Source organism: Podarcis cretensis, assembly GCF_951804945.1.
Source record: "Podarcis cretensis genome assembly, chromosome: 4".
Taxonomy (NCBI): domain Eukaryota; kingdom Metazoa; phylum Chordata; class Lepidosauria; order Squamata; family Lacertidae; genus Podarcis; species Podarcis cretensis.
In genome coordinates, this window is record NC_137173.1 from 1213002 (window position 1) to 1240247 (window position 27246).

At 49.8% G+C, this 27246-nt stretch overlaps 1 protein-coding gene across 1 annotated transcript in view; it reads right to left on the minus strand.

The window, feature by feature from the left end:
* Positions 1-27246, minus strand: part of LOC307214677 (uncharacterized protein) — a 127890-nt gene that overhangs the window by 57968 nt on the left and 42676 nt on the right. Inside the window, exons 6-9 of the mRNA XM_079973524.1 lie at positions 22905-23386; positions 22618-22699; positions 22245-22327; positions 20072-20198 (exon numbers count right to left, since the gene is read on the minus strand). Of these exons, the coding sequence (XP_079829650.1) occupies positions 20072-20198; positions 22245-22327; positions 22618-22699; positions 22905-23386 (774 nt within the window). The remainder of the gene's footprint in view (positions 1-20071; positions 20199-22244; positions 22328-22617; positions 22700-22904; positions 23387-27246) is intronic.

Genomic DNA, 27246 nt, shown 5'->3' on the forward strand with positions numbered 1-27246 from the left:
CTTCCTCTTCTGCCTCTGATTCTGCACTGTATTCAGCCACAGAGTCTCCCAGCTCACTAAGCCCTGTTTCCCCTTCAGCTTCTGACACCTCCTCTTCCCAGGCTTCTCCCTCTTCTCCATCTGACCGCTCATCCTTCCTCCACCTCCACTCCTTGGGCTGAGACATCTTCCCTTCCTGGTTCCCTGGCTGCTTCCTCCCACCACTCCTCTGTGCCCAACCAGTCCATGACATTGCTCCATCCCTCGGCCTCTGATCCCACAAGGCAGCTTCCCCTGACCTGATCTGGTTCCACAGCCGCTGCTTCCCTTCTGCCCCCATGAAAAGATGGACCAGGAGGTTTTGCCGGCATCATTCTGTCACCTGCAAGAGAAAAAAGGTAAGCAGGATGCCAGGAGTGCCTGCTTCTCTCACAGGTGAAACAGGGCATCTCTAACTACAGATGGGCCTTTCAGAAAGCCTTACCTGCTGAGTGCAGTTGGACGTTTGTGCCCATTTCATGTTAGTTGTGAAAAACTACTTCTCCCTTCCTTTGGACCCTTGGTCCCAACTGTCCTCCCCCCCCCCCAAAAAAAAAGAACTCACAGATTAGTTGGAAAACCAACAGAACGAGACCAAACGGAGAAAAGCCACCTTCCTCCTTACCCAGTGGCCTCTCTCTGGTGTCCAACGGAGGCCTCTCTGCCTCACAGGAATCCAGGTCCATTTCTGCAAAGAGATCCCTTTTCTGAAAGAGCAACAAGGATTCAAAACAGAGAATGAATGGCAAGAAATGTTAGAAAGAGAATGACAAAGACAGAAGCTTTAAGGGTGTTAGATCTCATCCCATGGATGCCTTCCCAGAAAAAGAATGGGCCAACAGTAGAGCATTATGGGATGTTCTCTGTCCTGTTTGGAGCCCCTTGGGAGTATCCAGAGGAAAGTCTCTCTCACCTGCTTCCTCTCCTCTGCCTGACTCAGGAGGAAACCTTCGGCCAGGGCCACCGCCTGGGAACTGGTCTCCGCTCCGCATTCCCTCACCCAGCTCTCCATCTCTGGGGGAAGGACAGCCAGGAACTGCTCCAAGATCACCAGGTCCAGCATCTCAGCTTTCGTGTGCCTTTCTGGCTTCAGCCATTGGTGGCAAAATTGGTAGAGTCGGCGGCAAACCTCTCGGGGTCCTTTGGCCTCCTGGCAGCAGAACTGTCTCAACTGCTGGCTCTGCACCTCTGAGGAGTGGGTATCCTCCTCACCCAGGATCTTCTGCACAGAGTTTTCCAAGAATCCCCCACTGCTCCCAGTTTGGATGGCATGGCCTCTTCCTGCTCCAGGGCCAGCTGAGTCTTGCTCATCCATCGGTGCTCTCAGGAAGCCTCTGAGAGATTGGAAGGAACCCTTTGGTCTTCTGCCAAGTTCTGCCTGTGCTAATGAGGTGCTAGCAAATCCTATAAAGCAAATACATTGTTTAGTTACAGAATTTTTAGGTCCGAAGAAGAGAAATGTTCCTTGAGCAAGCATGGATGAGTCTTCCTAGGAACCAGGGTGGGACTGTACCAAACCATGAGAATAAGACGGAGGAGGAGGAGGTGGAGAGAAGAGGAAGAAGAAGAAGAGGACGAGGAGGAGGAAGCAGACTCTAGCCCTCCTAGAAGGAAGATTGCGATGCAAAATGTGGAGACAACTGAAGGGATTTCTCTGAGGTGAATCAGTCTAGTTGCTCCTGCCTTCGAGTAAATGCAAGAAGTCAGAACTGACTGACAAGGGAATAATTTGTATCTTGTGGAAAATGGATGCCTGGCTCTAGTGGGGGTCCTCGCCTGGGGGTCCTCAGGAGTTGCTCCCCCCACCCCCACTCCCCTGCTTCTGTCTCCTTTTCCTGCACTTGGTCTCTCTGCCGCTCTCATGACAGATTCATGGGGTGGGGTCCCTTTTTCTTTGCTCTGAGGGCCAGGAATGTATCTGGACAAGGGCCAAGTGGGTGGAGCCAAAGACATCTCCCTTGAAGCTTAGGGTGAAGGGCAGGAAATTTATTATTCTTTTAGATGGCTGAACACACGCACAGCCACTGATGCCAAGGTCCCTGGGGGCTCAGTGAGGAGCAGCGCCCATTTCCAGCTGGTTTTCCAGCAACAATCCCTTTGGGAGAGAGAGGATGTGGTCCTGGGATGCCCTGCTCTGGGTGCGAGGGGATTGCTGCCGTGGCCTCCGTGGGGAGCTGCCCTGGGAGACACTAGGAAACTGGTCCCCAATGCAGCAGCCAGACTCTGGGCTGGGATCCCTCTCTTTATTCCTGGCCTCTCTTTCTCACCTTTCCCTCCCTCCCTCCCCGTGGGTTTTGTTTGGGGGGGGTGTCTAGTCCACCTCCTCCTCCAGCTTTGGAAAACCGCTTGCACCTGTTCCCTCTGTTGTGCAATGACGATGAACAATGTCACACCGAGTCCTAGGGACTCCTTTGTTTCAAGAAAGGAGATTTTTTCTGAAGGGGGCGCAGAAGGCCAGATGAGTTTGGGATCCTCTGATCTGCAGGAAGGAGAGCGTGGCAGCCCTGGCCCCTCCCTGGCAGGACCCTCTCCTCCCCCCTGACTTGGGGTCCCCCCCTCTTCCCGGCAGGAGCTCTCTCCTTCCCTGACCTTCCTCCTGGCTCTCAGCCCCGGGGCTCCTTCCTCCTCTGGGTAGCAGGAGCATATGGGGGGGTCTTTGCACCCCTGACCTTCTCCTCCCTGACTTGGGGTACCCCCCCCTGCAGAAGCAGATCAGGCCCCCCAGGCCCCCTCCCCTGCTGCAGCCCTGGGACCCCCACCAGATCCCAGAGAGAGAGAGGGGAGACTCACCAGATCCCAGGAGGGGAGAGCGAGGCAGCCCTTGCAGGAGAGACAGCGAAGCAGGGAAGGACTGGGGAGGGGGGGGGCCTTGCCTCTGGAGGACCTGCCCCCCCTGTCTGCTTCCTGGCCTCTCTAGGAAGGCAGCTCGGTTCCCTTTAACCCTTGCAGTGCCGAGTCCCCCCCAGCTCAGCCCTCTCTCGCCTTTCTGAACCTCAGCTCTTTATTATTTTGAATGGCTCTAAGGGGGCAGCTTCCCCCTGGATCCGCCTATGGCAAGGGATCCTTTTTTGGGGGGGCCTTTGGCTCTTGGCTGGGCTCTGAGCATCTCCCTCGGTCCTTTTTTGGGGGGGGGCTTTGGCTTTTGGCTGGGCTCTGAGCATCTCCCTCGGTCCCTTTTTTGGGGGGGCCTTGGCTCTTGGCTGGGCTCTCAGCATCTCCCTCGGTCCCTTGGGGGGGGGGCCTTTGGTGCTTCAGGTTAAGAACAGTTTCAGGTTAAGAACAGACCTCCGGAACGAATTAAGTACTTAACCCGAGGTACCACTGTGAATACTACAGTATAAGGTTTAAGTCTGTTTCTGCGGCTTCTCTCTCACCCCCGAACTTAGTTATGAGGGGTCTTTCCGTGAGGTACTTTTGACACAGCCCAGCTTCCTTCACAGCCAGGGGCCACTTTTCCTGGGTTCCCCTCAGGTATTTTCCTTTGTATGCCAGACCCAGGGGATCCTCTCAGCCCTTGCCACGGACTTGGGAATCTCCTTTTCCGAGAAGATCTCTCTCCTCCTGACTGGAAGGAGACCCCAGAAGAAGAAGAAGAGAGTCTTCCCACAGCTTCTCCCTCCAGCTTCACTCCCTCCAGACGCTCAACATGGTCTCCCCATCTCAGCTGTGAGGCTCCTTCCTCTGGCTCCATAGATATTCTCCTCAGAGCGGAGGATCCACTCAGATCAGAGCCACTTCTCCCTCCAACCCCCCTCTCCTCATCCCCATCTTCTCCCAACCTTCCCTCTCTCCCATCTCAAATTGCCTCAGAAACGGCGCTCTTTATTTTCCCTCCAAAAGTGCTGGCGCCACCCCCCTCTGGGTAGCCAATCAGAAAGCGGCTCTGGCCCCCTGGTGGAATGGTGAGGCACTGCACCCCAGACTCTGCTCTGGCTCTGCTGTCCGTCACAGCAGCCAGCTGCCCCAGCAGGCCTTGCCATCTCCCCACCGCTTGAGCCGTCCCCCATTGTCTCCCGAGACAGACGGATGAGGAGAGAGCCATTCAGGGGCCACAGGAAAGGGGCATCGGGGGCCGACAGAGGCAAACTGGAGTGGGGAACCATCGCCGAAAGGATGCCTACCTCTCTCTCTCTTCTTCCTTCTCAATATCAGTTATTTCTAGCTAAGAAATTGGGGGAAAGGCACCTACTCTGTGTCTTGGGGTTTCTTGGGGTTGAGATTCGTAAGCTGAGTATGGTACGATTTCTCAGCTTTATGGGTGTTACGGAAGATTCCAGGTGGAGAGACGACTCATCAGCCCAGCCAGTCGGGGTGCAAGTCAAGTCCCTCATGGATCCATGCGGTCGGTAAAAGAAAGAAGTTCCGGCCAAGTAATTTGGAGCAAAACAGCGGTCAGTAGACCTTGATCTTTCTTGTTGCCCAACAGGTCCCCACAGGAGCAAGAAGCCAGAACAAAGGGTTACCTTGACTTTTACCCAGAATACATTTCACAGGGCATCATGAATAGGCCCATACTACCAGTTACAGATAGGTAGCCGTGTTGGTCTGCCATAGTCAAAACAAAAAATTCCTTCCAGTAGCACCTTAAAGTATGAGCTTTCGTGTGCATCTGTATCTGAAGAAGTGTGCATGCACACGAAAGCTCATACCTAGAACTAACTTAGTTGGTCTTTAAGGTGCTACTGGAAGGCCCATACTACATCACGGAGGAGGAGGGGTATAAAGCCACTTCCGGCCTGCCCAGGAGGTGGGGTTGCGGGCTTCACGCCCAGCCCCCGCGAGAGCAGGGGAATCCCGGCCGGGCCTGCCCTATTTAGGGCCGCCGCAGAGGATGCTCGCCCTCTTTTCGCCGGCTCGCCCCCACGTTTGTTTCCCGCATATCAGCTGTTCCTGCTTGTGGGAGATCTTATCTGCCTTGCCTGGAGCGTTCCTGCCTTGCTTCTTCGTTGCCTTTGTTCTTGAGCTGCAGGGCACCTCGTGGAATATGCTGTAGCTTCACAGAAAAAACTCCCTTTCTTTTACAGGGAATTTCCAGCATTCGCTGCTGGTGTTGCTTGATTTCTAAACTGCTTGCTTTTCAGGAGTTGTTATCTCTAGTTTTGTGGGGCTTTTCTCCTTCTGGGGGTTTCCCCCTTTGCGCTCCATTCCAGCTGCTGCAGTTTAACACCGGAGCTGTAAATTGAGCTAAAATCACTGTGTGTGTGTTTGTGTGCTTTCCTTCCAGCATCTCTTTCACGTCTACAGTTTTACAGGGAGCTCTGTGTGTTTTGGTGCAAGTTCCCTGCCCTCAGGAGCTTGCTGTGCCTGCTGCTGCATGCCCCCTTCAGAGGAATTTATTCAGCTCTGTGGAGCTTTTTCTGGTGATCCGTTGCCTGCCCTCGACTGCTGACTGCCTGTTCTGCAAGGAGCTCAGGGAAGAACGTTTGGCTCCTCTTCCTTATTTCCACGGCCGTTTGGAGGACGCAGCGCACCCATCCAATCAGGTTTTGCTGTTGGGGCTTCAGGTTTTAGCTAGGGGTTTGTGCAGGGGAGCGCGGTGCAATTAGGCGGAATGGCAGCTGCGGGAGGAGAGCGGGCTGCGTTTTGTGCCCGTTGTGTTTCATTTTCCTGCCGGGGTGAGGGGCAGAATTTCTTGTTAAATAATCATTTCAGCAGCATTCTTGAGGGGGTGAGTTCTACAGGCTGTTTTATTTTCGCGCAGAAGTTTAGACTTGGAAAGCGTCGGAAGCAGCTGCGCCGTTGCCGGGCAACCAGCGTGCCCCGGCCACCATTTCATCCGCCCACATGGCCTTCCGGGCGGCTGCCATTTTACTATAGGCATTCCACGTGGGAAGTAATTTTACAAACCCTCCCTTTTAAGCCTAACCAGCGAGAAAATCAGGGGAATAATTAACGTTCATAAGGGGTACGTCGGGAATGCCTGCAGGTTTTGCTCTTGAGGCTGCGGAATTTTTTCAGTGTTAAAGGGTTAGCGTTAAGTGTTTCCGCACGTGATGATTGTCGCTAGGCAACGGGAACGCATTACGGCTGCTATTTTGATTGCCCACGTGGCCTTGCGGCGGCGGCCATTTTAGGAGAGGCAAAACCACGTGGGAGCTATCTCCTTTTTGAGTGCCCCTCACTTTCTCGTTGGTTTTAAATTCAAAAGCAATATAAACAATATAAACAAAGGAAATAAACATAAGCAATATAAACAAAGGATGATAGCACCATTATTAATAGAGCCTAGCTTAAATATGAGCGCGCAAGGGGCTGCAGGGAGCCCCTCCTCTTGGTGCATAAGCTTGTATAGAGCTGGCTACAGCGTCTCTGGCTAGGCTAATCTTAGAATTAATATCCTCTAATTAATTTGACTGCTTTTGTTTATACTTACACTCTTGAGAATTTCATTCTGGGAATTTACGAAACGCATTTAAATTAAATTGAAGCATTAGTGCATAGTATATTGGAATTCAAATTATTTCATTCAGCTTGCGGTGCTCTGTGGAGCTGTGTCATTTACTCTCTGTCTAGGCACTAAGTTTTATAATTCGGTATAGTCAACTCATTTATAAGGAAAAAGAGATCCGGGTTTTATATCATTTGATTTATTGAAGGGCTTCTTCGCCTGCAATCTCTTGCGAGCTTTGCATACAGGTTTATAGGGAATCTAAAGTAAATAGCTCATGCCTCTTCTACGTCCATCTCTTTCTGGTATTTCATCTGTTAGTTTACAAGTATATATTTAATCTGGCAATTTAATTCATTTGGTTGATTTTAATAATAGTGCTTAAGGGCTCTTGGGAGCTTTGCTTTGCTTATAGGTTTGTTGCATAAGTCAACTTATCATTTTCACTGCTGTATTGCTGGGTTACAATTTATAATTCTACCTCTAGCTTGCTGCATAGTTGCTTACATTATCAAAGGTTCTCTTCTGTTTATTATAGACTCAGTATTCCTCTAAATACATTGCTTTGAGGTGTGGGCTGGTATTTTGGACTGCTATCCAGTGCAGATAATACTGAGCTACGGTGATATTGTTTGCAGCTAAATACAATTTGTTGGAGATTAGTTAGGCATCTTTGGGTCCTTTAAACTTACCAGTGCAGACAATACTGAACTACCGTGATATTGCTCGCAGCTCACGCATATAATCCAAGCTAGTTGGCGTTGATTTTACAGAACCAGGCTAATTAAGAGTATCAAACTATGTCTGCTCAAAAAGCAGCTATATCTGGGGTGGCACAAGGGAACCAGGAGGGGTCCCAGGCTTTGTAATGCCTGTTGTATCTGGGGGGGGGGGGGCATAAGGGAACCAAGAGGGGCCTCAGGCCTTCGTAGTGCCTAGTAACCCACATACTTTGGCACAGTTTTTCAATGCTTTTTAGACATTTTATAGGCAATATAGGCCCGCAGACCAGGTGGCAGCGGCACCTCTTGCGCTCACCCAAGAATGCATCCCGGATACGCCACCTAATGTTGTGGACCGCCCCGGCACCTCCGCGGCCACCGCAGCAGTGCTGAGAGCAGCCAATGATTCAACAGTGGGTCCTGTGTCCAAGATGGGTCAGGGTAGCCTCCTGTGCCCTGCAACCCACAGGCCTAGCCAGTGTTTCCTCTGCTTTTGAAACCTTTTACCAACAATTCAGGCCCATGGTCACTGCGGCCTCTTCCGAAATAGTGAGGAGCTCCCTTGCACTTTGGCCTCCTTATTTAGGGTTCCACATTCGGGTAGCAATCCATTTATGCATCCTCACACATAATTACAGTCTACGTGTCCCTGGGTTTCCAATGACAGATCCTCGGGAGGTAGGGCTCATGCTTACAATTATAACCTTTTTGCCTCTCAGTATACCCCAGACTTTCCCAGTATTCCACAGGGAATGCTGTGGAAGGGAGAAAGAAGTCTAAGTAAGAAGAAGCATTCGGCCAAGAAGAGCAAAAGAAGTAAGCCTTCTGATGCCGAGGACAATTCAGAAAAGCTTCCTGCTGCCCACCACCTGCTGCGTTCCGAGCGACCAGAATTACTGGATGGAGCATATGGGTCCCTATGTGGAAAAAGGGAAGTTGGAAAATTTGAAGCTAAGCGAGTCCCTCACCGTGAGGTTTGCTGGGACACGTACAACACGGGTGTGTGCCAGGGGCCAAATTGTAAGTATGCGCATGAATGTGAGAAGTGCCTAGGTAACCACCCAGCGTCTTCATGTTTGAAAGGTAAACAGCCCACCAGGGGTCTTGAAAAGCTCACAGACCCGCCAAAAAGAACAGCCACAAACTGGTATGAATTTGGCCCTTGACTGGGATGTTCTCTTCTGTTAAGCTCTCACCTCTTAGAACCCTTCTCGATAGATACCCTAAAATAGAGGCAGCAAAGTATCCCGGGAAAGAGTTTCTCTTATGGCTTCAAGATCCTCATTTCATTACCCCTAACTCAGGGAACCCCCCCCCCCCAAAAAAAACCCCAAAGAATCAGTTTGGGAAATGCCAGCTATTGCAAAAAAAGGGGGGGAGAGAAAAAAAAGAGAGAAATTAAAGAAACTTCTGGCCAGGAGGGTGGCCGGCCCCTTCAGGGAGCCACCTATAGTGGGTTTACTCATTTCACCTTTAGGCATTGTCCCCCCATAGACTCCAGGAGAGTATCCTATGATCCACAACCTACCCTACCCTAGAGGTGGCTCAGTCAATGATGCAATACCACAGAAGCCTTGTTCTGGGAAATATGCCTCCTTTGATCAGGCTATAAAGTGTATGCGCAGGTTCAGCAGGGGCGCGCTCTTGGCCATGTGTGACATTGAGTTGACTTTCCGTCTCCTGCCAATTCACCCTGAGGAATTTCCATGGCTAGGTTTTTAGATTTGAGGGGGCTTATTCCATAGACAAATCTATGCCGATAGGGTACTCAGTGGCTTGTGCACTTTGAGTCATTTAGTGCAATTCTGGACTGGGCTCTTCGCTTTAGAACTGGTTCTAAGTGACCCATTACCTTGATAACTCTTCCCCCCCATCATTAGTAATAGCCCTGATTGCGCTTCTCCTTTAGAGGCTTTCACCTGAGGAGCTTGGGGTACCTTTGATGGCGGACAAAACAGAGGGTCCAGTTTTGACCATAACCTATTTTGGGTATTGAATTGGACACAATTGCACAGACATCCCGCCCACCAAGGGGGTGGCTAGCAGCACTTAAAAATTAATTCTGCAACTTTTTCCCCTCAAGAAGGTCACCCTTGGCCAGGGTAAATTCACACTTTGGTCACCTCAACGTTGCATGCTGGGTAGTGTCCCCTGCCTTTTGTGGGTGATTGGCTAAGCTGTCAGCGGGACTGCGCGCTCCGCAACACTGAGTGCGCCTCTCTCAAGTGGTCAAGTCGGACCTGAAGGTTAGTTCATGGAAAAGTACAATGGTATTTGCGGGCTGAAGAGTTCAGGAATCACCAGGTATGCTTCTGGACCGAAAATCAGACGGTTGGCAGTGTCCTGTCTAAACAATTATTGCACTCTCCTAGAGTGGCAAATCTGTCCCGGACCTTTGTCCTTTAGTGCTTAGAATTAAACATCTATTTTTCTACCAAATTTACCCTGGGGTTATCAAGGGCATCACGGATGCACAGGCGCAGCAAATTGCCACAGCCATTCCAGGAGCACCTTTGGAGCCTTGGGAACGTGATGTCCTGAAGGGAGTATTAGCTTCAGGAGCCCCGCCCACGCTTAGATCTTATAAAAAGGCTTGGGTGGACTTTATGGAGTTTCAAGGCAAATTTATAAAATAATAATAATAATAATAATAATAATAATAATAATAATAATAGTAGTAGTAGTAGTAAGGTAAAGGTAAAGGTACCCCTGCCCGTACGGGCCAGTCTTGACAGACTCTGGGGTTGTGCGCCCATCTCACTTAAGAGGCCAGGGGCCAGCGCTGTCCGGAGACACTTCCGGGTCACGTGGCCAGCGTGACATCGCTGCTCTGGCCAGAGCCAGAGCCGCACACGGAAACGCCGTTTACCTTCCCGCTGGTAAGCGGTCCCTATTTATCTACTTGCACCCGGAGGTGCTTTCGAACTGCTAGGTTGGCAGGCGCTGGGACCGAGCAGCGGGAGTGCACCCCGCCGCAGGGATTCGAACCGCCGACCTTTCGATCGGCAAGTCCTAGGCGCTGAGGCTTTAACCCACAGCGCCACCTGCGTCCCTATAGTAGTAGTAGTAAAAAAACAAAAACAAAAACAAAAACTAGGCTTGACACACCTCAAGGCAAATTAAAAAAACAAAAAAACAAAAACTAGGCTTGACACACCTCAAGGCAAATTAAAAAATCCTAAGCTTGACACGCCTCCTACCAAGGCTGAATCTCTGCAATACTTGGTACATTGGAGGATGCTGGGTCGTGCAGCAAAGACTCTTAAACATCCAGTAGGCGGCAATCTCCTTTTTCTGTAAGGTTGTTTAATCCAGAGACCCTGGTGTGGCCTACTTAGTGTGAAGGACACTGTGGGGCTGGCGCAGGCCGCAGCCTCCTAAAAGTGATGGTAGAAGGCCCTTAACTTATGACATTCTATGCTAATTCCTAAATAAATAAATAAATAAAAGTAAAATAATAATAATATATATATATAGAAAACGAAATAAAAATAAAAATTAAGAAGTATCTATTGGTCCGAGGACAAGGCCCAGTTATTTACAGCTGCATACTCCATTGCCTTTGGCGCTATGCGAAGTGGTTTATAAGGGCCAACCAGATTCCGCTGCCCGAGGTAGTTTGAGAGTCCTGACCTTGTTCAGATCCAGTTTAGTCCTGCATGTCCAATGTTCCAGAACCAATCAGCAGTAAAGGACACTAAACAATTCATGTACGTGAAACCAACCGTCTCAGGTCCATTCCTCAAACATTGGGATGGCTCCGGCCTTGCACGGCATCAGTCCATGCGTGTTATGAGAAGGGCGTTTGCTGCCTGCGGTTTACCCTCAGCTGAATTCGTGGTTAACTCCTTTAGGATTGGGGCCGCCACCACAGCAGTGCATTTGGGACTCTCATCTGAAAGGATGAAGGACTTTGGGGCAGTGGAGGTCTGATGCATTAAGGGAAGTCTGATGCATATAAAGGATATATTCGTAAGACCTTGTGATTGTTCACAGTATACCTGACCTGGCTTTGTTACCTTCTTTTGCTTTCAGGTGACGTTGTGATGCATATTTGGAGTATAGGCCCTGCACCGTCCACTGGGATAGAAACCATGCCGTTAACGGGGACCTAGGGTGCAGGAGCTATGAGGGCGCGCATCTGGATAATCGGGCACAGCATGGTGCATTGGGCCAGGGTCCGCGCCATCAATTCCGGTCTCGGGCCACACCTTAGCTACATCAATATATCTTGGATCTCTCGAAGGGAAATGCGCTAGGCTGAAATGTTGCCCGCTATTAGGGCCAGAGCGGCAGCGGAGGGCCCCCCAGATGCTTTAGTTATCCAATTAGGCGAAAAGAGTTAGCTTACAGAAAGGCAGTCGACTTGATGTGGCATATCTTTAGTGATTTTGAGGAACTTAAGGCCTCTTACCCAAACATCACTACTATTTTATTTGGGCCTCGTGGATGGAGAGGCGGGTTTGGAGAGATTGCAGGTGCCCGATAGCCATAAATAGGGCAGTGGTGCGTAGAGTGGCAGCCCTGGTGGGAGTGTCATTGACCACCCGGGCATATGTCTCAACGGTGAGGCCCTCTACTGGTTTGATGGCGTGCATCTTTCGGATGCGAGAAATGATATTTGGCAAAGGGGATAAGGGATTGGTTTCAGGCATGAGAGTATTGGCGGCGAGCGATTGCTCGTGTGGCGGTAGGCATTGGTAAGAAGGGGTTAAGAGGATGTGTGTGGGGGGGGGGAGGAACGCCATCACCTCCCCCCAGTGAGCGAAGGGTGGTCCGTTAAAGGACTCCGGGGGGCGTGGCTCTGTCCGAAGCCTATGGAGGTGTGAACCAAAGGCACAACCCAGAGCGGTGACCCGGGGGAGCTCCTAGTCGACGTGCCTCGGCAGGAGACTCCCCCGATATAAGGTTATCCCTTCCCCGTGTCTCCAGCAAACGGGCTGGAGCCGGATAGTCGTTAGGACCAATGCCAATGCCAATGCCTCTCATTCCTGAATTCAATAAAGTTGTGGCCTAATTCGCCCAATTAACCTTAATTATGGTGTCTCGTGTCTTTATTTATCCTGGTGGGGGGCGGGAACTCGCCACGCAAGATATACACAAGTTCAGCAGGGGCCGGACACCGCTCCCAACACCTCTTAAGTGCCCATCACCAAAAGAACAATGAAACCCTTGGCATCTCCTTGCCCTCAGGACTTGTCTGGAGATGGGCTTTCAGAACCCCTGACTTGCTAAATTGCCTCTGTGGATGTCTATTGTTGCCCCCCCCCCGTCACTCCCTGGGTGGGGGGCCGTGTATGTGCTCTCAGGCTTGGGGAAAGATGCCCTCTTCCGGCTGCCTACATGACTTCCTGCTTCTTGGTTCATGGAGGGAGGTGGAGCCCAAATTCACCTTTCTTTCAGGGTTAAAATGGCATTTGAATGAGAAGAGTCGGTTAAAGTATGGATTTTCTACGAATTTATAGAGCTAGGTATCTTCCCTGTGCTGTCAAGTCAAAAGCATACATTCAGGCCTAATATTTGTAACATTGCAATAACTATAAAGATGTGCCCCCCCCCCCGTCATTTCCGTAACATGGGTAAGTGAACTCATATTTGAAACAATGCAGACGCAGTCAAGAAGGATTTTTCTCTAGTGTTTCATTCAGCCTCTTAAATTATGTGAAAATAATGGGAGATACCGTCTCCAGATGAAATTAAACCTGTGCTTTTATTTATTTTCATGCTATAAAAGGTAATTTTAAAGAAAGCAATGGTTACAACAGTAAACAACAAATAGCTTGTCCTCATGGAATTGCAGACTTTCATCCAGCCATGTGTTAAAGTTTCAATTGATTATTCTAAAAGATCACGCCACATTTTCCCAAGAGTGCTGGTTAGATTCCGGCAACAGTCTTCACAATTTTTGTATTCAGTAAACATTGGCCACGTGTTATAAAAGGAATACGGACTGTGTTCCCCCACCTTTTGGATACTTAAATTGTGATGCCCAGAATAGAACACAGGATTTTAGGTGGGGCCTGACCAAGGCAGAATAAAGTGGTACTATTCCTGCCCTTGATCTGATTCTGCCTTCTGTGACATTGGCCTCCGCTCCCCGTTTGATGTCGTCTGCAAATGTGATGAGCATCCCCTTCAATTCCTTCATCCAAGTCATTTATAACGAAGTTGAACAACAACGGGCCCAGGACAGAACCCTGCAGCACCCCTCTTGTCACTTTCCCCCAGGATGATGAGGAACCATGAAGGAGTCCTCTTTGGGTTCAGTCAGTCAAATCCCACTAACAGTTTCCTCATTCAGCCCACATTTTACCAGCTTCCTCACAGAAAGATCACGGGAGACTTTTCAAAATTTGCCTTACTGAAATCAAGATGCACTATTTCCACATCTCTCCCCTGATCAACAAAGTTTGTAACTCCATCCAACTTGAATAAAATATGGTGCCAACTTGAATAAAATATTGGTGGGGGGCCAGGTAAGGCCCTCCTTGCACAATCAATCACATGACGCATGCAGGCCATTGGAATGGCAATGCCTATCAACTGGGGGGTGGCCCCCTCAAATATATCATTGGGGGGCAAAAACCTCTCAGCCTCTAAAAGTCGACTCCTGTTCTCAGGACGGTTACAACATAAAAACACAACATAAAAACACAAAATATACATCTGTAACCCCCCTCACTACCACATTTTAAAAGGGCATCAGATGTCAATCAGGCAAACGCCTGGTTAACAAGGTGCGGATTTGCCTAGCTCCTAAAGCTGTATAATGGTTTTTCCAACTGTTGCATGAATTCTCTGATGGGAAGTGAGATTGGCACTCTGAATGAAGCTCTTTCCACATTCCACACACTGATAGGGTTTCTCCCCTGTATGAATCCTTTGATGGGAAGTGAGATAGGAGCTTGTACTGAAGCTCTTTCCACATTTCATGCACTGATAGGGTTTCTCCCCTGTATGAATTCTCTGATGGGAAGTAAGAGAGGAGCTCTTCCTGAAGCTCTTTCCACATTCCAAGCACTGATATGGTTTCTCCCCTATATGAATTAGTTGATGGGAAGTGAGAGAGGAGCTCTGACTGAAGCGCTTTCCACATTCCATGCACTGATAGGGTTTCTCTCCCGTATGAATTCTCTGATGGGAAGTGAGATGGGAGCTCTCCCTGAAGCTCGTTCCACATTCCACACACTGATAGGGTTTCTCCCCTGTATGAATCCTTTGATGGGAAGTGAGATAGGAGCTCGTACTGAAGCTCTTTCCACATTTCATGCACTGATAGGGTGTCTCTCCTGTATGAATTCTCTGATGGGAAGTAAGAGAGGAGCTCTTCCTGAAGCTCTTTCCACATTCCAAGCACTGATATGGTTTCTCCCCTATATGAATTAGTTGATGGGAAGTGAGAGAGGAGCTCTGACTGAAGCTCTTTCCACATTCCACACACTGATAGGGTTTCTCTCCTGTATGAATTCTGTAATGCTTAGTGAGATGGCCTCTCTGACTGAAGCTCTTTCCACATTCCACGCACTGATAGGGTTTCTCCCCTGTATGAATTCTGTGATGATTAGTGAGATCAGAGCTGTGACTAAAGCTCTTTCCACATTCCACGCACTGATAGGGTTTCTCCCCTGTATGAATTTTCTGATGCTTAGTGAGATTGGACTTCTGACTGAAGCTCTTTCCACATTCCATGCACTGATAGGGTTTCTTTCCAATGAGAATTCTTTGTTGGGAAGTGGAATGAGAGCTCTGACTGCAGCTCTCTCCACATTCCAAATTTTTGCATGGCTTCTCCTCTCGGGGGGTTTTGTCATGTTCATCCTTGTTCTGGTTTTCCAATTCATCAAAATCTGCAATGGAGAGAGAAAAGGGATTAGAGCCTCAGGAACAAATCAAAAAGAATTGAAGGGAGTTGGGTCTTTGTTCATTGCCTTTGTTGGTTGTCATTAACCAACATTTTTATTAATATATTCTGATGGATTGTTGAATGTTGATTTGTTTGATATACAGTAGTGGCCAAAACTGTGGAAGCCTTTTGGGGGGAAAGTATACAGTGGTGCCTCGCAAGACGAAAAGAATCCATTCCGTGATTCTCTTCGTCTTGCGGTTTTTTTCATCTTGCGAAGCAAGCCCATTAGGGGCTTAGCGGATCAGCTGATAAGCGGCTTAGCGGATCAGCTGATAAGCGGCTTAGCGGATCAGCTGATAAGCGGCTTAGCGGATCAGCTGATAAGCGGCTTAGCGGATCAGCTGATAAGCGGCTTAGCGGATCAGCTGATAAGCGGCTTAGCGGATCAGCTGATAAGCGGCTTAGCGGATCAGCTGATAAGCGGCTTAGCGGATCAGCTGATAAGCGGCTTAGCGGATCAGCTGATAAGCGGCTTAGCAGATCAGCTGATAAGCGGCTTAGCAGATCAGCTGATAAGCGGCTTAGCGGCTTAGAAAAAGGGGGGAAGGAAAAAAACCCGCAGGAACTCACAAGACATTTTCGTCTTGCGAAGCAAGCCCATAGGAAATTCGTTTTGCGAAGCACCTCCAAAACGGAAAACCGTTTCGTCTAGCGGGTTTTCCGTCTTGCGAGGCATTCGTCTTGCGGGGAACCGCTGTATTTCAGATATTTGATGGCTCGTAACACGACTTTGTTTAGAGTAATACCACAAAATTATGTATCAATGGAAAGATAATTTAATGAAGAATGTAATTATCTGTATTCTATCAAAAGTCATAGCGGAATAACCAGAAAAAGGAAGCACAACTTGCTTAGCTTGACTTCTGTCAGTGTGTTATGTTATACTGTGGAAAGTTGATATAAAATTTACAGATTGTATATTATTAAGAGAGAATCACATGGAAATGATGTATCGATGGTATATCACACCAGTGAAAATGGCAAAGATGTTTAAAAAAGAAAATAAGAGATGCTGGAGATGTAAAGAAAAGGAAGGAACATGTGGCGGGAATGCAAATGCATTAAAAAATATTGGGAAATGATATAAAATGAACTGAAAGAAATGTTTAAAATGAGCTTTGGTAAACATCCTGAAGCCTTTCTATTAGGTATCTCAAATCAAGAGCTGCCAAAAGAAAAATGGACATTATTTATGTATGCTACAACAGTGGCAAATATCTTGACTGCACAAAATTGGAAGATGGAAGAAATACCATCAAAAGAACAATGGTAAGAAAAACTGATGAATTATGCAGAATTGGCTAAGCTAACAGATAAACTACAAGAGAAGGACAAAAAGGATTTTAAAAGTTTGGGAACCATTTACAGGTTATTTGCAGAAACAACAACTGGCAGGGTCTGAATAAACGTTCACAACTTTATTATAGTGTCAGGGGTTCAGGAGCAGAGGCACAGGGGAGAGAGGAAGCGGAGAGCGAAGGGGAACAATCCGAGGGCAGCGTAGGGGAGTATGACAGTGGGCCGAGAGATTCCATGAGCTTCTCCAGCGATTCGGAAGATTCCCAGAAGGGGGCACCGATGGCCAGGGCAAGGGGGGTCCCGGGAAGGACGCACCAGAAGCAAGGGGCCAGCGGCGACTCCCAAAGCAGCAGCTGGAGATCGGGACCAGCTTCCCCACCAGGGCGTAGCGGGGGGGGAAGAGTCCCATGTGTCAGGGCCGGCTTCCACTCCAGTGGGGAGAGAAGATGAGGCAGGGCTGACCACGCCTCTATCACTGAGTGAGGGAACGGAGGGGAAGTCAGACCCAGCTAACCCCCCCCGAAGGGGGAAGCAGTGACAGGAGCAGTGTAACGGTCAGGAGGAAGGTTGCCGGCTGGGCGCACGCGCCAAGTTCAAATGTACAGGAGCGCGGGACAGCAGGGAGGTTGGATTGGGAGCCAGGTCCTAAAGCACGCCGGAAGCAGGGGGAAGTATCCGGGGAATCAGCATCAGAAGAGTCCAGAAAGGGCGACACCCCAGCGGGCAGAAGGACCCAGAGGAGAAAGGAGCAAAGGAGGAGGTGGAGCAAGGCTAGGGTCTTGAACTGGTGTCGAGGAGGAGGAGATTCAGATGGAGCTTCAGCGGTCTAGGGTTGAGACGTAGAGCTGCGCGCCGCGGCTTTGAAATGGAAACTGAACCTTAATAAAGACTTTTGTATATAGCAAGAACTAGCGTTGGTCCTTTGTGAGCTGGGACCTTGGGCAGCTCTGACATATAGTAACAGAAAAATTAGAAAAATGGTAAGGGAATTTAGTTTTTTATAAAGCAGGACACAATAAATAAAACTAAATAACTCAGTAGAGGGGGAGTTGAGGGAAGTCCAGAGGACGGGAGGGAGAACATTTGTATATAACATGTTGATTGATATATTTTTGTTATAAAATTCAATAAATATTCATTTTAAAAAAAGAAAAAAGAAGAAGATTGAGGAAAACTTAACCAAAGCTGGCCTTTCTATACTTGTGAAGAGGTATAAGGAGACTCTCATACACTGCAAGAAGATCAAACCTATCCATTCCGAAGGAAATCAGCCCTGAGTGCTCACTGGAAGGAAAGATCGTGAAGCTGAGGCTCCAAGACTTTGGCCACCTCATGAGAAGATAAGACTTCCTGGAAAAGACCCTGATGTTGGGAAAGATGGAGGGCACAAGGAGAAGGGGACAGTGTTCTCGAAGGGACCAGCATGAGTTTGACCAAACTGCAGGAGGCAGTGGAAGACAGGAGTGCCTGTCGTGCTCTGGTCAATGGGGTCACGAAGAGTCGGACACGACTAAACGACTAAACAACAACATATGGAGACTCAGTCACTACAAAATCAGACTGGTAAAGGCAGGAAAAGGTGCACAACAGCAAGTGACAATCGAAGAATGAAGAGACTGTGCCTACAGGACAGAAGAAAATCATCTGGGTGTTTACAAGATGACATGGGGCAATGGAAGGTGAAGCTGAGTGCAAGGACTGGTCAAAATGCTAGAATTCCAAGGGAAAAGCCATTATCTCTCAAGCCAAGGTGGAAAAGATTAAACTGGGCTTAAACCCATGTTAACTGGACAGCGGAATAATGGGACAGTGCTATTTGGAGTGATGAGACCCCAATCTTCTTGCTTGGTAGTGATAGCATGAAATACGCGAGGAGGAGAATCGGAGATTTACATCCTACTTGCATTACACCGACCATGAAACACCCAGACAGTGTGATGATCTGGGGTTGTAGGACAGCAAAAGGTGTGGGCAGAATTTGTGTCATTAATGGGAACACCAATGCCCCCAAATACATAAATCAAATACTTGAGCCTGAATGTGAAATCCTATTCCACTGCTGGAATGGCCTGGGAATAGTCCAAGCGAAATGAGGGGATGAGGGACCAACTCCCTTCTCTTGCCATTGCCTTCCGTTAAGAGTTTGGGTGTAATCCTTGATGCCTCCCTTTCCATGGAGGCGCAGGTTACAACAACAACCAAGGCGACATTTTCCCACCTTCGCTGCATCAAGCAGTTGGTCCCTTACCTTTCCCGCCCTGACCTGGCCACAGTGATCCATGCGATGGTCACCTCCAGGCTTGACTACTGTAATTCGCTCTATGCGGGGCTGCCCTTGAAGATGTCCCAGAAACTCCAGTGGGTGCAGAATGCTGCAGCGAGGCTCCTCACGGGGTCTCTGCCGTGGGAGCATATTCACCCAGTGCTTTTCCAGCTGCACTGGCTCCCGGTGGAGTACTGGGTCAGACTTAAGGTGCTGCTTTTGACCTTTCAAGCCCTTCACGGCCTAGGACCCTCTCAACACTGGCTCCGGCCTGGTGGAACGCTCTGTCTCATGAGACCAGGGCCCTGCAGGATCTGATTTCTTTCCGCAGGGCCTGTAAGACAGAGTTGTTCCATCTGGCCTTTGGCTTAGAATCAGTTTGATTCCCTCCCCCTCTTTCTTTTTCCTTTCTCCTCCCGTGAAGAGGCTGCATCCGAATGTTTTAATGTTGTATCTTAATCTTTTAAATTGTATTTTAATCAACTTGTTTTTATTACTGGTTGTTAGCCACCTTGAGCCCAGTCTTGGTTGCAGAGGCCAGGGTACAAATAAATTATTATTATTATTATTATTAATAATAATTCCATCTTGGTTTCACATTATCACAGCTGCAGAACTAAAAAACTTGCTTCACTCCATGGGAAGGTGTTGTAAGGCCGGAATTAAAGCTAAAGGTTACCAAAGTTAGTATTAATTGACATGGAGAGAATTTATGTATATCTCCCTTTTTCTATGTGTTTCACATTTCTTTTTTATGACTGCTGTTCTAATAAATACTCCTTCATAAAAGTTATTGCATTGCATTCTTCATCAAATTATCTTTCCTATGGTATCACTCCGAAAAAAGTGGTGTTATGAGCCATCAAACCTCGGAAACACACTTTTTAAAAAGTTTCCACGATTTTAGCCACTAGTATAAGTTGTTCATTTAAAGTTAATGTATTTTTTATATGGGATCAGATGGTTATTATTAATGTTTCATGTGTATGTATGTGTTGGAAGCCACCCAGAGTGGCTGGGGCAACCCAGTCAGATGGGAAGGGGATAAATAAAAATTACTACTATTATTATCACTGCAACTACTACCTGAGATTCAATAAGCCTGGCTCTTCTCTGGGACGGATTTTGTTTGGCTCAGTCATGGCATCCCGTCCATCAATCCAAGACTGACAGCAGCAAAAACAAAAACAGAAAACCTGACAGAAGCTACTTATCTTTCCTAACAACTCTGAAGCTGACATTTAAGATGCCTGGGCAGTTCAGATCAGCCAAATTGTGGTATAAAAAGGCAGAACTGGAGGAAGATGGTTCACAGAAAAAACTGCAATTTGCTGTTCAAGGTTTATTGTGGGGGTGTTAGGTTCCCAGGTGTTGTATTGGGCGCTGTTGAGCTCTGTGGAAATGTATGAGGTTTGTCACATAGAGGTATTTTTTGATATTCCAGGCAGATGGGATGATCCCACAGGGAGCCTTACCAAGAGAGGCCACGATCCCACGATTCTCCTCCATGACGTCCTTATGCAGAGCTCTCTGGTCAGGATCCAGCAACGCCCACTCCTCGTCCGTGAAATGAACAGTGACATCTTCGAAGCACACTGGACCCTAAAAGAAAAAGGGAAATGTCCTCCTCTGAGACAGCAGAAATATGACCTGCTACACAATGCTCTGTGGTTTCCTTCCTCTTAATTGCTGCGCTATTTCTATATATATATATATATATATATATATATATATATATATATATTTAATTTTAACTAATAAATTATAAAATGTACCACAAAACCTATCCCTTATACAATCTTTTTAGACTTCCATCAGCACCTCTGATGATCCACCATTTTCACCACTTCTTATACATTTCTTAACTTTATATTGCCTTTACATCTCTTAACAAATCATCCTCCCCCTTGTCCATTTTTTTCCATACTTCTAATAATACTCCTCACAAAACTTCTTGCAACCCTACAAACGTCGTCTGTTCTTCACAATTACTGTTCAATTTTCACCAGTCTTCCGTGAATTTCTGGTCTCGCCGGTTTTGAATCCTTCCTGTTAGTTTATCTAATTCTGCTGCGTTATTTCAGTAGGATTGCTTTGCTGCACATTTTAATTATGGGTAGCTATTTTAATGCTTTAATTCAATTATTTTATTCTGCTTTTAATTACGGGTATTTGTCTTTGTGCAAATAGGTGGTACTCCAACTTATGTTTTCCACGTTATTCTGCCTACGCAAGCATCCCAGTTTCCCCGATGGAAGGATCCACTTTCTCCTCTCCTCCTGAGTTGTTCTGAGGAGGTTCCCTCCCAATGCCCTAGAGCCAAATTCAAGGGGTTCATGGGGGCATGGAGAGGGGGAGGAGTGGGGGGGCAGGCCCCATTTTGCAGCAGATGGGGCTGGCCAGGAGAATCCTGGCCTCTATTTGTTCTCGTCTGTCCACTGCTTAGAAGCCTATTTTAGCACTCAGTGATGAATATAGAAATGTGGAAGGAGTCTCCTTCTTTGGAGGTCTTTAAGCAGAGGCTTGACAACCATATGTCAGGAGTGCTCTGATGGTGTTTCCTGCTTGGCAGGGGGTTGGACTCGATGGCCCTTGTGGTCTATTCCAACTCTATGATTCTATGATTCTATTCTATGATTCTATGAAATACAAGAAGCCTAGTTTGGATGGCCATCTGTCTTGGGTGATCTAGCTGAGACTCCTGCAATGCAGGGGGTGGGACTTGATGACCCTTGGGGTCCCTTTCAACTCTAGGATTCCATGAAAACTGCAACTACAGATGAATCCTACCTGCGACATTCAGAAGCTGGTGTCACAGAGTTATCTGGGCAGGAAATCCCATAGTTCACAGCTAGAGTTAACTCTGTATCAGCAAGAACACGATGTTCACAGACTTGGCTGAGTTTCGGGCCTCATGAAAAGAGCACCTGATTCCCTGAGGATCTGTCAGTTTGCACTGTCAATCAATTAATGGACTAGTTGCCTAGGTAGAAGTTTCTTTAGTGTGGAGATATATGAAAAGTGAGATTATATAGTGCAAAGTTTGAAAAGAGTGAAGACCCCGGCTCCCCACAACTTTCTAAGTCCCCCCCCCCCGGGTTTCTATCATACAATTGAACAGTGCGCCAGTGTGCAGCCTGCCTTTGCTCCTCCAATGTCAGACATTTCCTGGCTCTGAGAGACGAGCAGGGAGGGTGGCTTCTGGCAGAAGGAGAGGGAGCCCCCGGTGGCTCCTCCTTGTCCTGACTCACCTCTTCCTCTCGACCTCCCTCTGCCCACTTGCCTCCTTCCTCTTCTGCCTCTGATTCTGCACTGTATTCAGCCCTGACTCACCTCTGCCTCTCAACCTCCCTCCTCCCACTTGCCTCCTTCCTCTTCTGCCTCTGATTCTGCACTGCATTCTGCCACAGAGTCTCCCAGCTCACTAAGCCCTGTTGCCCCTTCAGCTTCTGACACCTCCTCTTCCCAGGCTTCTCCCTCTTCTCCCTTTCACTGCTCATCCTTCCTCCACCTCCACTCCTTGGGTTCTGACCCGTCTTCCCTTCCTGGTTCCCCGGCTGCTTCCTCCCACCATTCCTCTGTGCCCAACCAGTCCATGACATTGCTCCATCCCTCGGCCTCTGACCCCACAAGGCAGCTTCCCCTGACCTGATCTGGTTCCACAGCCACTCCTTCCCTTCTGCCCCCATGAAAAGCCGGATCAGGAGGTCTTGCCAACATCATTCTGTCATCTGCAAAAGGAAAAAAGGTAAGCAGGATGCTAGGAGTGCCTGCTTCTCTCACAGAGGAAACAGGGCATCTCTATCTACAGATGGGCCTTTCAGAAAGCCTTTCCTGCTGAGAGAATTTGGACATTTGTGCCCATTTCATATGTTTGTCGTGCAGACATACATCTCTCCTCCTCTGGACCCTTCCTCCCAACTCCCCCCCCCCAAAAAAAAACTTGATGAAAAGAACCCAGAGATTAGTTGGAAAACCGACAGAACGAGACCAAACGGAGAAAAGCCACCTTCCTCCTTACCCAGTGGCCTCTCTCTGGTGTCCAACGGAGGCCTCTCTGCCTCACAGGAATCCAGGTCCATTTCTGCAAAACGATCCCTTTTCTGAAAGAGCAACAAGGATTCCAAACAGAGAATGAATGGCAAGAAATGTTAGAAAGAGAATGACAAGGACAGAAGTTTAAGGGTGTGAAATCTCATCCCATGGATGCCTTCCCAGGAAAAGAATGGGCCAACAGTAGAGCATTATGGGATGTTCTCTGTCCTGTTTGGATCCCCTTGGGAGTATCCAGAGGAAAGTCTCTCTCACCTGCTTTCTCTCCTCTGCCTGACTCAGGAGGAAACCTTCGGCCAGGGCCACCGCCTGGGAACTGGTCTCCGCTCCGCATTCCCTCACCCAGCTCTCCATCTCCGGGGGAAGGACAGCCAGAAACTGCTCCAAGATCACCAGGTCCAGCATCTCAGCTTTCGTGTGCCTTTCCGGCTTCAGCCACTGATGGCAAAGGTGGTAGAGTCGGCTGCAAACCTCTCGGGGTCCTTTAGCCTCCTGGCAGCAGAACTGCCTCACCTGCTGGATCTGCACCTCTGAGCGGAGGGTGTCCAGGATCTTCTGCCCAGAGTTTTCCCAAAATCCCCCACTGCTTCCAGTTTGGATGGCATGGCCTCTTCCTGCTCCAGGGCCAGCTGAGTCTTGCTCATCCATCGGTGCTCTCAGGAAGCCTCTGAGAGATCGGAAGGAACCCTTTGGTCTTCTGCCAAGTTCTGCCTGTGCTAATGAGGTGCTAGCAAATCCTACAAAGCAAATACATTGTTTAGTTACAGAATTTTTAGGTCCGAAGAAGAGAAATGTTCCTTGAGCAAGCATGGATGAGTCTTCCTAGGAACCAGGGTGGGACTCTACCAAACCATGAGATATCTTCTGAAGAAGAAGACGGAGGAGGAGGAGGAGGAGGAAGCAGACTCTAGCTCTCCTAGAAGAAAGATTGCACTGCAAAATGTGGAGGCAACTGAAGGGATTTCTCTGAGGTGAATCAGTCTAGTTGCTCCTGCCTTTGAGTAAATGCAAGAAGTCAGAACTGACTGACAAGGGAATAATTTGTATCTTATGAAAAATGGATGCCTGGCTCTAGTGGAGGTCCTCACCTGGGGGTCCTCAGGAGTTGCTCCCCCCACCCTCACTCCCCTGCTTCTGTCTCCTTTTCTTGCACTTGGTCTCTCTGCCGCTCTCATGACAGATTCATGGGGTGGGGTCCCTTTTTCTTTGCTCTGAGGGCCAGGAATGTATCTGAACAAGGGCCAAGTGGGTGGAGCCAAAGACATCTCCCTTGAAGCTTAGGGTGAAAGACAGGAAATTTACTTTTCTCTTAGATGGCTGAACACACACACAGCCACTGATGCCAAGGTCCCCGGAGGCTCAGTGAGTAGCAGCGCCCATTTCTGGCTGGTTTTCCAGCAACAATCCCTTTGGGAGAGAGAGGATGTGGTCCTGGGATGCCCTGCTCTGGGTGCGAGGGGATTGCTGCAGTGGCCTCCGTGGGGAGCTGCCCTAGGAGACACTGGGAAACTGGTCCCCAATGCAGCAGCCAGACTCTGGGCTGGGATCCCTCTCTTTATTCCTGGCCTCCCTTTCCCACCTTTTTTTTGAGTGGGGGGGGGTGTCTAGTCCACCTCCTCGTCCAGCTTTGGAAAACCATTTGCAGATGTTTCCTCTGTTGTGCAATGCCGTTGAGCGACGTCACACAGAGTTAAAGTCCTAAGGACCCCTTTGTTTAAAGAAAGGAGATTTTTTCTGAAGGGGGGGCGGAAGGCCAACTGAGTTTGGGATCCTCTGCTCTGCAGGAAGGAGAGCGTGGCAGCCCTGGCCCCTCCCTGGCAGGACCCTCCCCTCCCCCCTGACTTGGGGTCCCCCCCCTGCAGGAGCAGATCAGGGCCCCCCCAGGCCCCCTCCCCTGCTGCAGCCCTGGGACCCCCACCAGATCCCAGAGAGAGAGAGGGGAGACTCACTAGATCCCAGGGGGGGGGAGCGAGGCAGCCCTTGCAGGAGAGACACCCAAGCAGGGAAGGACTGGGGAGGGGGGGCTTGGCTCTGGAGGACCTGGCCCCCCTTGCTTCCTGTCCTCTCTAGGAAGGCAGCTCAGTTCCCTTTAACCCTTGCCAAGCCGAGTCCCCCCCAGCTCAGCCCTCTCTCGCCTTTCTGAACCTCAGCTCTTTATTATTTTGAAACGCTCTAAGGGGGCAGCTGCCCCCCCTGGCTCCGCCTATGGCAAGGGATCTTTTTTGGGGGGGGGCCTTTGGCTCTTGGCTGGGCTCTGAGCATCTCCCTCGTTCCCTTTGGGGGGGCCTTTGGCTCTTGGTTGGGCTCTGAGCATCTCCCTCCGTCCCTTTGGGGGGGGCCTTTGGCTCTTGGCTGGGCTCTCAGCATCTCCCTCGGTCCCTTTTGGGGGGGGCCTTTGGCTCTTGGCTGGGCTCTCAGCATCTCCCTCGGTCCCTTTGGGGGGGGCCTTTGGCTCTTGGCTGGGCTCTGAGCATCTCCCTCGTTCCCTTTGGGGGGGGCCTTTGGCTCTTGGCTGGGCTCTGAGCATCTCCCTCAGTCCCTTTTGGGGGGGCCTTTGGCTCTTGGCTGGGCTCTGAGCATCTCCCTCGGTCCCTTTGGGGGGGGGCCTTTGGCTCTTGGCTGGGCTCTGAGCATCTCCCTCGTTCCCTTTGGGGGGGCCTTTGGCTCTTGGCTGGGCTCTGAGCATCTCCCTCGGTCCCTTTTGGGGGGGCCTTTGGCTCTTGGCTGGGCTCTGAGCATCTCCCTCGGTCCCTTTGGGGGGGGCCTTTGGCTCTTGGCTGGGCTCTGAGCATCTCCCTCGGTCCCTTTGGGGGGGCCTTTGGCTCTTGGCTGGGCTCTGAGCATCTCCCTTGGTCCCTTTTGGGGGGTCCTTTGGCTCTTGGCTGGGCTCTGAGCATCTCCCTCGTTCCCTTGGGGGGGGGGCCTTTGGCTCTTGGCTGGGCTCTGAGCATCTCCCTCGTTCCCTTGGGGGGGGCCTTTGGCTCTTGGCTGGGCTCTGAGCATCTCCCTCGGTCCCTTTGGGGGGGGCCTTTGGCTCTTGGCTGGGCTCTGAGCATCTCCCTCGGTCCCTTTGGGGGGGGGGGCCTTTGGCTCTTGGCTGGGCTCTCAGCATCTCCCTCGGTCCCTTTGGGGGGGTCCTTTGGCTCTTGGCTGGGCTCTGAGCATCTCCCTCGGTCCCTTTTGGGGGGGCTTTGGCTCTTGGCTGGGCTCTGAGCACCTCCCTCAGTCCCTTTTTTGAGGGGTCCTTTGGCTCTTGGCTGGGCTCTGAGCATCTCCCTCGTTCCCTTTTTTGAGGGGTCCTTTGGCTCTTGGCTGGGCTCTGAGCATCTCCCTCCGTCCCTTTTGGGGGGGCCTTTGGCTCTTGGCTGGGCTCTCAGCATCTCCCTCGGTCCCTCGGCCAGGAAGCGGAGGAGCAGTGCAGTCCAGGCTGGAGCTCAGCGGGCGAGACGTTGTCGCCGCTCTGGCTGGGGAGAGAGAGCCCTGGTGCAGCTGGAGGAAGAAGCCGGCCTGGGAGAGCTGTTCTGGGGGAGTCCAGGGCTGGGGGACACCTCCCTTTTGAGAGGGGGGGATGGCCAGGAGTTGTCGAGCTTTTTGGACGGAAATAACTCAAAATAATGAGCTCTGACGCTAAACTGCTGCTTCCCTTCTCGAACCCCTTCTTCTCAAAATCAGTTGTTACACTTTAGGTATCCAGAATACAGTGGTACCTCAGGTTACAGACGCTTCAGGTTACAGACTCCGCTGACCCAGAAATAGTACCTCAGGTTAAGAACTTTGCTACCGGATGAGAACAGAAATTGTGCGGCAGCAGCGGGAGGCCCCATTAGCTAAAGTGGTGCTTCAGGTTAAGAACAGTTTCAGGTTAAGAACAGACCTCCGGAACGAATTAAGTACTTAACCCGAGGTACACTGTGAATACTACAGTATAATGTTTAAGTCTCTTTCTGCTGCTTCTCTCTCACCCCCGAACTTAGTTATGAGGGGTCTTTCCGTGAGGTACTTTTGACACAGCCCAGCTTCCTTCACAGCCAGGGGCCACTTTTCCTCGGTTCCCCTCAGGTATTTTCCTTCGTATGCCAGACCCAGGGGATCCTCTCAGCCCTTGCCACGGACTTGGGAATCTCCTTTTCCTAGAAGATCTCTCTCCTCCTGACTGGAAGGAGACCCCAGAAGAAGAAGAAGAGAGTCTTCCCACAGCTTCTCCCTCCAGCTTCACTCCCTCCAGACCCTCAACATGGTCTCCCCATCTCAGCTGTGAGGCTCCTTCCTCTGGCTCCATAGATATTCTCCTCAGAGCGGAGGATCCACTCAGATCAGAGCCACTTCTCCCTCCCTCCCTCCACCCTCTCCTCATCCCCATCTTCTCCCAACCTTCCCTCTCTCCCATCTCAAATCCCCTCAGAAACGGCGCTCTTTATTTTCCCTCCAAAAGTGCTGGCGCCACCCCCCTCTGGGTAGCCAATCAGAAAGCGGCTCTGGCCCCCTGGTGGAATGGTGAGGCACTGCACCCCAGACTCTGCTCTGGCTCTGCTGTCCGTCACAGCAGCCAGCTGCCCCAGCAGGCCTTGCCATCTCCCCACCGCTTGAGCCGTCCTCC